A 13,484-nucleotide genomic window follows, 5' to 3' on the forward strand; every position below is an offset into this window, starting at 1 on the left:
CTCCTGCTTGAAACCTTGGAGAACCGCTTGCTAGTCAGTGTAGACAATACTGAGCTAGATGGACCAAAGGTCTGACTCAGTAGAAAGCAGCTTCATATATTCCTGTGTCTTTCAGTACGGAAGTGCTGTCCACATAGGAAAATAATCATTTGTGAAAGAGCTCTCAGCCTGAGGGTGCATCTGAATGTAGAAACATAGGAAGCTACCATATATTGAGTCAGACCATTGGTCTATCTAGCTCAATATTGTCTACACAGACAATAAGGGGAATATCTTACAGTGCTCACATGTAGTCTCCCATTCAAATGCAACCAGGGTGGACCCTGCTTAGCTAAGGGGACATGTCATGCTTGCTACCACAAGACTAGATCTCCTCATTTCAAATAGTTGAAGTCTACTTCACTTTTACTGCCAGCAACAAACACCATTTATGAACTCTTTTCACTTCTACTCCAGTAGGGATTAAGCAATTGTTCTCCTTGGATTTCCCTCCATGATGAGAATCATGTGGCATCTATAGTTATCCCAACTTCCCTTGCAATGGAATTGTGGTGAATGTTCCTTAACAAAGATGATGCTACTTACCCAGGATAACAGGAAGGTTATTTTTAGACTGCACCTTCAGCTGTAAAATTCATCAGCACTTCTTATTAGTGCTTAGCCAAAGAGTTTGTGGGTGTCATTTCATGACACATTTCACTCTCCACAGGAAGAGCCTCTTCAGTTTAGGAGCCTCTTCCTCCAAGAGGAGGGGGAGGCATAACAGGTCCTGTTGAGGATCACCACATTTTTCACATGGGGTAGTTTGCCTTTTGATAGCTCCCTCCAAAAAAAGCAATTTTTGTACCCTCCAAAAGCAATCTAAAACTCAATCCCACAAAAATGTGGCCCAGCACTTGTTCCTATGAAGCTCAATAAGACAAGAATTTGCCAGATATAAACTATATTGAACTGGGTTTCTTGACCTTCTGTTGAAACCAAAGGGGGACAATTTTATATCCACCTATAAGCAGGTACAGATTTGTACACAGGTACAGTTATTCCCATGTTATGTTGAACATAGCTACAACAGTACACAAAATGAAGCCCTATTCAGACATTATGTTGTATACAAATGTCTGTATACATGTGTACATGTTTTTGTGTGAATGACTGTACCTGTGTTCATTTGCAATGTGAACCTGGGTACAGGCTCCTCAATGCATAGTACAGATAGAAATGTACTGCTATACCTGTGTTCAACATACCATGTTAATAACTATACTCGTGTACAGATCTGTACATGTGTACGCAGGTACACAGTACACTTGTACGGGCATTACACATAATGTGTGAATAGAACTTTCTTCTTTGTATCATGCCTTTGAGGGGCCTGTGCCTAGGTTCACTTTTGAAATGAATGCAGGTACAGTCATTCACACAAAAACATCTGTGCATGTACAGATAGCTGTACACTGATACAACATAATGTCTGGATGGGGCTCTAGTGAAGCAGGCAGATTTCTATGTAAGAAAATAGCTACATGCCACATGGGCCTGGGAAATAGTGTCTTGTGAGTTTTCAAAACTCCTTTGGTATCTACACCAGCTACCCCAGTTCTGATGTTTGACATAGCAAAACCACATTGACATGCATTAGCTTTCTTTGCCTGCTCTTCCTTTTCCTGATGTCTCCTCACAGACTGTCTAGTGATTAAATAGAAGCAGACTGAGCCAGATTATTTTCAATGGTGATATGGATTACTGCTCAATGATGTCTGAGTTTAAAATAGCAAATTAGATTTGAACTGTGGTCGTAGAGGCTAGAGACTGTGATAAATGGAAAGGAACTGAGGAACAGCTGCAACAGCATTCAGAAGTGGTCGCCCATGTCCAATAGGGAATGCAAAGGAAGGGAGATAAGCATGAGTGGAACATTTCTCATCTATTTCACAGGGATGTATCATAATCAGTGCCTGAGAAAAGTCACTTTGATTTGCTCTGTAAGTCGGAGCATTAACAAAGCATGGTATTCTGAATGCTTAGTGCATGCAAAGGTGTTACGAACTACTGGAGGATTTCATGCTGATGTAAGTGTACTCAAAACAGTGGAGTCACAGCACACAGTAGGATTAAAGAAGTGGCGAGTCCACCCATTCCTGCCCCACCCCCGCAAATGAATACTAGCTTGTTGAAAGTAAGCAGCATATCAATTATGTGACCCATGCTAACTGAGCAAACAGGTCACTTTTAAAGTGGTGATTCTTTTATTAGGGATGTGTGAACAGGTTTGACGTTCAACGCGTTCAACATCGAACCTGTTTGGTTTGAAGGTTCGGGGTCGAACCAAACCATCGCCTCTTAGATCTGACCCCGGACCGAACACCACCGACTGTTTGGGGGTTCACGGACCTCCCCCCACTATTTTTTTTAACTTTACCCCCTTCAGGTACGTTGTTGGAGGTGCCGGGGGTGGGGTCCGCAGAGGTTCCCCCTCCTCCCGCCAGCCTTCCTTACAGCCCAAACCGGCCTGATCAGCTGGCTCCTCGGCCCATTCGGGCCTTCCACCTCTGGTGCGGCAGCCATTTTGGAGGCTGCCATGCCTGTGCAATTGGCCTCTGCATGGCCTGGGTTGAAGAACTGGCTGAACGGGCCAGTTTGGGCTGCAAGGAAGGCTAGCATCGGGAGGGGGAAACTCTGCGGACCCCACCGCCACCTTCAATAACTCCAATAACTAAGGGGGTAAGGTAAAAAAAAAATTGTATTTTTCAAAGAAAAGAAAAGAAAGTTCCCCAACCCCACCCCCCCACCCCGATTGGACCAAACCGGGAGGGGGGTTGAAGGGGTGCCAGACTAAACTGGCTCGGCCTGGTTCGAGTACAGTTCAGACTCAAACTGAACCGGGCCAGTCGGCTACGTGCACACCCCTATCTTTTATATCTTGCAGGGGGAGAGTAACTGTCCATGTCCAGCACAGCATCTCTTCAGTGTCATTGTATTTCTTTTTAGATTATGAGTGTCCTTACATTTTGTTACTTTTTTTTGAAATGTTGTAAGCCTTTTTGGGACAGGGAGCTGTTTTTATCTATCTGTCTAAACTAGTTTGACAACATTTGTTGAAAATAGGGATGTGCTAATTGGTTTGGGTAGACATGGATTTTTACTTGAATCCAGCTGATTTGGGTGATTTGGAGACAAAACCAATCGCCCCTGTGGTCCATTGGCTAGATTCGAGTCCAAATCGAATCATGACAGATTCGTTTTGAATTGATTCAAGATTCTGATTCCTCCTATTAATTCCCCCAGATTCCCAGCTTGCGTGTATGTCTGTGTGTGTGTAAACTCTAGCCCATGTAGAAGTGGAGTTATGGAGCAAAATGTGTGGTCACTATTTTTCAAGTGTATGGATTCTTTGGTGTACAATAACTTTTCCTGTATGAATCCCTATGAGGATTCATTACACACCTTCATTTATCCTATTCATTTTGACTGTCATTGGAGAGTGCCAACTATCAACTGTCATGTGTACTCTACTCAGCAGAACTACTCAGTATGTTCTAGAAATTTTTTCAAGTGTTTAGACTCTTTGGTGTCTAATAACCTTTCCTCATAATGAATCCCTATGATGATTCATTACACACCAAAGAATCTAAACATCTAAAAAAATTCCTAAAATATAAACTAAATACCCAGTGTCTTGTGGGCTGGGGTGTAGTTAGCACATGGGATGCCACTAATTCCCCACCCCCACCCACAAAGCAGTGGGCTCCAAATGAACAGAAGAAATGAAGGTGTGTAATGAAGACACCTAATAATCTAAACACCTCAAAATTCCTAAAAAATAAAAATAAACCTGAGTACACCAGTGTGCATGTGTGTGCTTGACACATGGCAGTTGACAGTTGGCATTGTCCAAAGACAGTCAAAATGAACAGAAGAAATGAAGGCGTATAATGAATCCCCATAGGGATTCATTATGAGGAAAAGTTATTAGACACCAAAGAATCTAAACACTACAATATTCCTAAAAAATAAAATGAGTACCCCACTACCTTGCCGAGGTGTGTGTGTGTGTGTGTGTGTGTGTGTGTGTGTGTGTGTGAGGGTGACTTCAAATCCCAATTATTTCCTATGGTGGAAATATACACAATCAGTAAAAATTAAAGAAAAATCATAAAAAATCAACCAAGTGCCCCTTTGCTTTGAAATTTGGTTGATAGGTGGCACCAATGGGATTCTATACACCACACACATTTGGTGCGCCTGGGACCTTTATAAGTGGTCCAAATCAAATCAAATCCAAATCAAATCTGGGACAGATGTGATTCAGGGACAGATTCGGACACAAAACAAACCAGGGGTGTCAGAGTTCCATCCTGACGCCCCTCTCAATTCTAGGGAGGTGATTTGTTTGCATTGTTCTATGACAGTTTAGTTTCCAGGTTCTGGGAATTCATTCAGCTTTTACTTTTCCTCACTGCCACCATATAAATTCTTCTAACCCTGCATTTGGTACTCAACACATTTGGCTGCATAGCCTCGCAAGAGCAGTATAGGCATATATGTTCAGGATATAAAATGAAACAAAACTTGAGATAAAAATTAAAACAAGAATAAATGTATTATTTACTGATTAGAATAAAGATCTCTGCAAAGCAGGGCACACAAGCTTCTCTACCAAGTTACTAGGTACTTCAGCTGTTCTGGATAAAATCTAACATATAGGAAGGTAAAATAACAGGGACAGAATTAAACTTGGGTTTGTAAACTTAGTGAATTCCTCCAGACCTTCTTGTCTGTTACTAGGAGCTGCTCAGAACACTGCTGGTTCTCCAGCCTCCACACATTCACCCTTCAAGTTCCACACAGCCCCTCTGAACAATCTGTTCAGAACACACACCCCAAACTCTCAACCCCCAGCTCAAAACACCTCCTACTCCCACACAACTAAATCCAACTCTCTCTCTCTCTCTTCTCTGTCTCAGTTGCCTTTTTTAAAATCCCTCCCCCTCTGAACCTTCTGTGCCTGGTTACTAGGGTCACCCACACACACTCATGCACTCACTCACCAGGTCCTATATACGTTCCACCACAAGGGTTGATTCAATTCGGGCACAAATCAAATTGAAAAAATTGATTTGTGCACATCCCTAGTTGAAAAGTGTAGTAGTATGTGTAGTAGTAATAGTGGTAGTAACAGCTTTCAGGTAGATATTCTGCACCTGGAAATCAGGGGAGCATTACCTGTGGCTGCTGTGCTCCCTATCTTTCTATGTTTGTGAATTGTAATGGTTAGTGTGTGAAACTAGAGGCACAGGCTCAAATGGCAATTCATCCATGAAGCAAACTGGGTGACTGTAGGCCGGTCACCTTCTTTCTGCCTCATAGGGATATTGTAAGGATCAAATAGGACTGAGGATAAATTAGTTGGTGCTGAAATTTCTAAAAATTGAAATTCAAAGAGAATTTCAGGGTTCTTTCCAAGGAGAAATATCTCAGAGATTTCTCAGTCAGTTTCTTCACATCCCCCCAGGAACCATGAGATTTGGTTATGAACAGTAGATAAACTTCCTCTGGATTTTCCTCCAGTAGATCAATACCCAATTTAATCACGTACAGAAATACCTTAGGCATAATCCAACCAGTGTTAAATACTTTACAGATCCATTGGTTCCAATAGATTAATCACATTCTTAAATTTCTCCGATTAAACCAAACATTTTTAACTTTCGCTAGATTGGGCTCTTTATGTGTAGATTTTAGTGTATTTTAAACTACTGACTTAAGGCATTTCTTCTGGCTCACTACTGAGATGCTGTCCTTCCTCTATTCATTTTAAATTTAAAATATGCAGTGAAGTTCAAGTTTTAGATCTATAACAAAAAGTATATAGAGGAGCAAAGTTTTCGAAAGAAGGGAAATCTTGCTTGTAGACACCAAGATCTTCAAGAGAAGACAGAACTGGAGACAGATTCTGAAATTGCCATATGGCTGATGCAGCAAAAAGTGCTCCCTTCACATCTTGGTTTGTTCAGTTAAAGTGAGGGAATCCACACAGAATTGATAAAGGGAGCTGACAACTCAGAATTGGTCCCACCAATGACACCGGTGTCATATTTTTTAAATATATAGCTTTCAACTGCTTTAAAATTTGAAATGGAAATGTATTCCATATTTGCAACTGAGATAAACTGTGATGCTCTCCTCATATTTTAGAGCGTGTAGCAAAGACATCAAAGCTCGAGAACATAAAGTTCACTTGGCACAAAGAGACAGCATCGGAATATGAAAGTCGAATGAAGGCAAGCAAAGAAGTCAGGAAATGGGACTTCATCCATATGATTCAGGTAAAGACTAAAGGTAAAAATTCAAAGCATGGAAGTTGTATCTGGGTACAGCATCCTTGGGGCAAGCCCCACTTCTCACGCCAAAGCACTTCTTGCCAATGCCCTCCATACCAACATGTTCCTAATCACAGGGGAAATCTGCCCCCAAGTGCTGTGTGTGTCTGAGAAGACAAATGCTATACTCTGGAAAAGACTCTTCCTTGATAGGGAACTACACGGGGAAAGAAGCAACCCACACCTTTCTGTTCCCTTTGTACTTCTTTTCATGATTTCCACTTTCACTTTTCTCATGCAACATTCTAGTGCCAGGTGAAAAAGAGCCCTTCCATGAGTAGAAGATGCTGTACATGAATGGAAGGGCACTTTTGGATTCAATGCAAGGAGTTCTGCGATGCCATAGCTAATGTGCTTGTGTTCTCTCTCTCTCTCTCTCTCTCTCTCTCTCTCTCTCTCTCTCTCTCTCTCTCTCTCTCTCTCTCTCTCTCTCTCTCTCACACACACACACACACACACACACACACACACACACACACTTTCATTGGAGGAAATCATAGGGCCAAATGGCCATCAAAAGTTAAAAATGCTTGGTTCAATCAGTTGTAGGGGGTTGGAGTAGGTCTATGGCATTCAAGTACTTCCATATGTAAAAGGTAACAGCCTAAGGCTTTCTGAAAGCGTTGATGCTACACCTGGATATAGGATCCATGAAAGCATGCCAGCAAGTTCCACCCCCACATAGATATGCTCCTTTGCCCTGCTCCCACCCTGTCTGTGGGTACAAGGATTTTCTCTTATACAGAGCCTCCTTGAACTGTTTTTAGTGTCATTCTTCTGAAAGTCCTTCTGTATAGTGAGGCAACTGTTGATATCTGCTAGTGACTGACTTGAAAGGATCTGAAAGATGCTGGGGACTGTTCCCCCCATTATTAAATAATGTTTGCAACCCTTGCTTGAAACCCTTGCTTGAAATAATGTATGCAACCCTTGTTTGAACCCTTGCAGTCCAAAGCTGCCATTGATATTAGCTAGTGTTCCTGGAGTGAGGAGTCAGTGATAACATTCTTGTGGCTTTTGAGTGAGAGGGTGAAGATAATTTCTAGATAAATTACACATTTGTTTGGAATATCAAAAAGATAAAGAACTCCAATCTGGAGGATTCTGTATTGACTGCAGTGAACGAGACATGTCTGTGCATGCATCCATATTCACATCAGAGGGTCCCCCTTATTGTAGTACATTAGGAAACAAACCAGGGGCTTAACAAGGTTGGAGTAGGCCCAGAGACAAAATTTTAAAATGGGCCCTGCCTGTCACTGCCTTCCTCTAATTTTTTTTTTTAAATATTCAAAGAAGCTCAGGTGGGCGTTGGGTGGGGAAGACATGTCTCTGCCCCCCCCCACCGAGGCAGGGGCCCCTGAGACAATGGTCTCCCCATGCCCTATTATAGTTATGCCCCTGAAACAAATACTGGAACTCCTGTATACAGAAGAAAGTATTGAACTTGAGTAAAATATACTTAATAACTTGATTGTGGCCAAGGCCGGCTCCAGGGGTCAGTTGAGCATTGGCCTGTTATTCCAGGATTATCAAAGGGCACATAGCTGACTCCTGAAGCCAATATGGAGACTGCTAGGAGATGGGGACAGCAGTAGTGTAAGTCAGCGCTGCTGCCTCCACTGCCACCGCCACCTTTTCCTGGCACCCTCTCCATCACAAATGGGGATAGACATTGCCTTCTGTCCCCAATGGGCTTTCTCACAGAGGTCCTTGGAAGAAGCCTTCTGGCCAATAGGGAGAGGGGGAAAGGAGGCTCTGTTGCTGAGTCACTTAGTGGTGGCTCATCCCCATCAGTGCATAAGCAGATGCAGCATCACAAAAGCTTGAAGGAAAAGCTGTTGCAACCACCGCTTTCATGGAGGAGGAGAAACACACCCACAGAGGAGGAGGGAGTCCACCAGAGGTTGATGCTGATTCCAAATCCTCATGCCTGTCTGCCTGCTCTAAATCTTGCCCTGAAGAGCCCCCTGGCACTCACATGCCTGCAGGGCCCTGCCAATGTGAAGCTGACTCTGATTGTGGCATGTTGATAACCGCAGCCCACTTCATCAGGTGCAAGTGAGAAGAGAGCAAGGAAGGAGCACTAGTCTGGAAAGGCAAAGGCTTAATGGACATGCCTTATTTTCTATTCTTCTCTGCCACATCGTGCTGCCCAGTAGAGGGCTTATAGAGACAACCAACCTACCACATGGTAGGATTGTTTAACACAAGGTGGCATGGTTGTATTACTGTGAACATAAATGCAAATGTTTTCTGTGATGCATTCTTATAAGTGGTTCACACTGAGGTCTTTATCCCGTGTTAAGGCTTCCCTACATCTCCACGTGGTAAGATTGTTGGCTATATTCACCCACAGTTTAAAGAAGTTAGTAGAATGAAAATTATCTAAGCGAGCGCTGCGGCTCAGTGGGATGGGGTCACAGTTTAGTGGTGGAACACATGCATTCCATGCAGAAGGTCTTGGGTGAAATTCCTGGTTAATTTCTCAACTAGAGCTGGGAAACACTCCCCCCACACCACCCCGCCACTTGAAATCCTGGAGGGCTGATGCCAGTCAGTGAAGACAATAATGACTTAGATGGGTCAATGTTTGACTCAGTAAAAGCAAGCTTCATATATTCATACAACAGGAGACTAGGGATGTGCACGAACCGGTTCGAAGGCCATTCTAAAAGCCTCTGAACCGGTTCGAACACGGCACCAGCTTGAAGTTTGAAGCCGGCGGGGGTGCCTCTTTAAAGGTGGGGGAGGGTGCACTTACCCCTCCCGCCCCTTTCCCCCCACCAGCGCTCAGTTTTTTGCAAAGTCCATGGGGTGGTAGCGTACCTCCCTGCTGCCCCTTCCTCTGTTCTTGGATGGAAGTGGCCAGAAGTACCGGGCACATGTGCACCCATCACGTGCACAGTGTCGTGTGCACACAGTACTGCCCGTACTCTCTGGACAAGTAGGAATAGTTCATTGCTTGAAAGTTTGTGGTAAAACCACTGACACACATGCATATTTAGATTGTTCTTGTTTTTACCCCAAATGGGAGAATTAATAGAAATGTTCTGTGAACCATAGACTTCACATTAAAATGATACTTGTTTTTTCCAGATGCTGTACTATACAAATGATGTTCCTGGTACCATTAGATTCTTTCATAGCCTCTTAGAACCTGGGGCTAAACTCCTCATTATTCTTGTATCAGGTAAGTTCTGCTGCATAAATCCTCCACACATTCATTACTGAACTTGTGCATGTGTGAGCTTGTCGGTGAAGGTGTCTGCTTTAATCATGAGGTAACATTCATATTCATTATTTTAAATGTTTGCTTACTGTTACCCAGCCCTCAACACAATAAACCTAATCAGACATTAAGCTATGCACATGGTGGGTGGTTGGGGGAGGAGGGAGACAGGCTTTCACCTTCCTTCCCCCCAGACGATCCTTTGGCAGGTCTTCGGCATGCTGGTGTGCAGACAGATGATCCATGCTGCTCTGTGCATTGGGGGAATCCTGCAGGAGTCAGGTGGTCTAGGCGTTGGGTGCTCTGCTCATACACGACCCTAGTGCCAAGGTTAAAGGAACCTCAGCTAGAGGCCGGGGTACAAAGTAGGGTTAGGCAGGTGGGCAGCGTCAGGATCCGCACAGATTCCGGTGCTGCACACAAGCAGCCTAACCCAGGCTGGGCTGCCCTGGGTTACTTACTTTCAATCCATCCTGTGGAGAACAGCACCAGGATGCCTGCCCTCCCCACCCATCTGGTATGCTATCTTCACAACTGCCATCCAAGGGGAGGCAGAAGATGCAAACCTTGCCTCTGTATGTGAAATCCAATGTATACAGGATAAAATTGCATGGTGGACTTCCTTCACCAAATCTGGAAATCAGATGCAGGATTTTAGCTTCTGCATGTTGGATTTCAGCCTTTACATGTCAATGACTTATGCTTGTGCTGTCCATTCTGGACGTGTAAGGACAGTGAAGTCAGGGATGGTGTGCCAGACTTTCCCACAAGGAACCTACCCTTTGAGAACCACTACATTGTGGATTGGTTGCTGCTTCTTATAAAAAGCTCAGAATGGTGCCACTAGGCAAAGCGGTGTCTTTATATGTGGCAAGAGTCAGGCTATGCTGCAGTCCCTAGTCTTTTATGTCCACAGACCTCACCCTGGAAGAGGCATTTGCTATGAGGGAATGAGTGAAGGTCCTTGGTTTTGTGCATGTAAGAGAATGTGTCTTGAGCGGTATGTGTTCCTCGGCAATATAAAGTGCACTATATAAACATCAGGATAATTTACAAAGTGATGAAATGGCTTCATGAAGTTCATAACACACAACCTTAGATGTTTCATTAGTTTCATAGCATTCTTAACTTTTTTACACATACAAATGTCACGCCCAATGCTACAAACAGAGTATGCACTAAATCTAAACTCTGCTCATGCAGGGAACCCAATTGCCTTTTATGAACCTATTAAGCTGCTGCAGATTTTCAGAATCTCACATACTGTAACACCTGACTGCAGGTGGCATTAAGCAAAGTGCGACAATGGAGCTCTGTTGTGCTATTTGGCTGGCTCATTTTCCCTGTTTACTCCCCATTTTGTTTAATATTGTCATACTGTGTAAAAATCCCATCTTAGTTTGTTATTTTACACCTGAATAAGAAAGTTGTGATCATGTCAATTGCAAAACTGGGAAGCAGAAGAAATGTTTTTTATACACTTGGTTGAATCCAAGACAACACAGGAAATCAAACACCACACACACAGCAGGATTAGTGCTTAATGTAAATCTTATGGGTACAATGCACCAAAGTCCCACTGATTTCAAGGAAGTGCTAAAATCTCTCAGTTAAAATCAATTTACCCTGCAGGTGCTTAACCTTAGCTGTTTTGTGCCCTAAACGTTGTTGTCGTGGTCGTTGTCGTCATCATAGTAGTAGCCACCTAATGGCACAGTGGGGAAATGACTTGATTACCAAGCCAGAGTTTGCCGGTTCGGATCCCCACTGGTATGTTTCCCAGACTATGGGAAATACCTCTATCGGGCAGCATCGATACAGGAAGATGCTGAAAGGCATCATCTCATACTGCGCGGGAGATGGCAATGGCAAACCCCTCTTGTATTCTACCAAAGACAAACACAGGGCTCTGTGGTCGCCAGGAGTTGACACCGACTCAATGACATACTTTACTACTACTACTACCCGTAGTAGTAGTTGTTATTTTCCTCGAAATAATACCCATGATATGGTTTTAGATGGTATGACTGCTTACCTAATTTTAATTTAAAAAAATTAAATTACTATTTGATCTCAATTCGATCAAATCTGAGAAATCTGACCTTTGAGGGTTTTTTTTTTTTTTGAGGTTTTTAATGTTTTGCACCTGTTTCTGTTGCAGACAGATGTATAAGCTGCAATTAGAATGTCTGTTGTTCATGAAGGAAGAGGAACAGTTACAAAGGGCGCCTTCAGAAAACGGACGGCAGCTCAGTTGAAGCTGAACTCCTCACAACCTCTCTCAACTCCAAGAGCACGTGTTGTGCCCTTCCATCCCCGTGGAAGTTCCTACTTCCTTTCTAGGTTAGGGTATGCCAAGATTGTGACATCTAACCTGCCAATCCTGGCTTATCCTAACCTATCCTAACCTAGAAAGGAAACAGGAACTTGCAGGGGGATGGAAGGTGGGAGAGCGTACTCCCAGGGCTGAGGGAGGCCATGCAGAGCTTTGCTTCAAATGAAGTTCCATGCAATGTCTGAACTGCTCAAAGATATGAACAGAAATGTAGCTATTGTGGGTTGGGAAGCTACTTCAGTGAAAATGGAGCACCAGTCACTGCTGTACCTGCAGTGTAACAGACCTGTACAACTCTTGGAAAATACTTAATTCTGCTATGATCAAACAATTCAAGTGCAAATAGTAAAATGATAATTATTCCTAACTTCATCTTACTGGCTGACGTTCTGAGCAGTATTAGACGTATGTAACAGGAGCTGTGTAGTACTCGGGGTCATATTTCTGAAGTCAAAGGGTACATTTGGAGGGAGGAGAGAGCAACTAAAATAGCTACTCTCTCCCCCTCCATGCACATTTGCCTGCTCAGCAACACACTGCACTGAGCTCCATTGTAGAGACTTCTTCAGACTCTTCCAACTCTGCTTGGCGTATCAGCCATTGTTTCTGTTCTACACTCTTCTGGACTATCTCATGGCCAGTGCACACCATAAAAGCTAGTGATGTGCAAGCTTCACTCGGCTTGATTTGAAACTGGCCAGATTAAATTATTAGTTTGTAAACTTTTATCAATTTATTACACAAAATATAATTAAATAACTAATATAAATGAGAGATTATTTAAACACAAATCTAAAATAATTATTGTAATTTGACCCCCATCCCATACTTGCCCCTGTCATGCTCCTGATGATGTCGCCACTTTGGCCCCTCCTTTCCCTAGTTCATTTGCCAAAGCAAGGGGCAGATGGAGAAGGCTCACAGCAACTGTAAACCTCACAGTTGAGGCTTGGGCACTACAGTAAGTGTGCTTAACTGCCATGCCCACTGGTGTCAGGAAGCATAGGAATGTAAAACCTCAATCCTGTCTTCAAATGTTCTCCACACCTCATTTCCCTGGATAATTTTGGGAAAGGTTGGGGTGTTCATGGAACTGGCTGGTTGGTTCAAGTCCAAACTGGACCTGAACCAGACTGAGCCAGTTCGGTCTGGCAACCCCTCAAACCCCTCTGGTTCGGTTCAGTCCGGGGGAATTTATAAATGGTTTTCTTTTTAATTTAAACCTACCCCATCCAGAAGGGTTCTCTGAAGCGGCAGGTGTGTATGTGTGGAAGTTCCCCCTCCCCGGCTAACCTTCCCTCCTTCAAAAATGGCCCTGTTCAGCCATGTTTCATGCCCTGGCCTTACAGAGGCCCATTGAATGGCAGTCTCCAAAACGGCCGCATCACTGGTGGGGGAAGGCCCAAACGGGCTGAAGAATGGCTAAATGGGGCTGTTTTTGACGAAGGGAAGGCTGGGGGGGGGCTGCCTTGGAGAAACCCTCCAGGAGGGGGTAAGTTTGATTTTTTTAAAAAAAATAAATCATTTGAACAGTCCG

At 43.6% G+C, this 13,484-nt stretch overlaps 1 protein-coding gene across 20 annotated transcripts in view; it reads left to right on the top strand.

The window, feature by feature from the left end:
- LOC128326989 (histamine N-methyltransferase-like) overlaps window positions 1-13,484 on the top strand; it is a 194,096-nt gene that overhangs the window by 72,484 nt on the left and 108,128 nt on the right. For all 20 annotated transcript variants that reach the window (XR_008308416.1, XR_008308418.1, XR_008308415.1 and 17 more), the window contains 2 exons: window positions 6,196-6,326; window positions 9,480-9,573. Coding sequence is in view for 17 of the 20 variants with exons in the window: in XM_053255046.1 (XP_053111021.1) it covers window positions 6,196-6,326; window positions 9,480-9,573 (225 nt within the window). In the remaining 3 variants the exon portion in view is untranslated. The remainder of the gene's footprint in view (window positions 1-6,195; window positions 6,327-9,479; window positions 9,574-13,484) is intronic.

This window comes from Hemicordylus capensis, chromosome 1 (assembly GCF_027244095.1).
Source record: "Hemicordylus capensis ecotype Gifberg chromosome 1, rHemCap1.1.pri, whole genome shotgun sequence".
Taxonomy (NCBI): Eukaryota; Metazoa; Chordata; class Lepidosauria; order Squamata; family Cordylidae; genus Hemicordylus; species Hemicordylus capensis.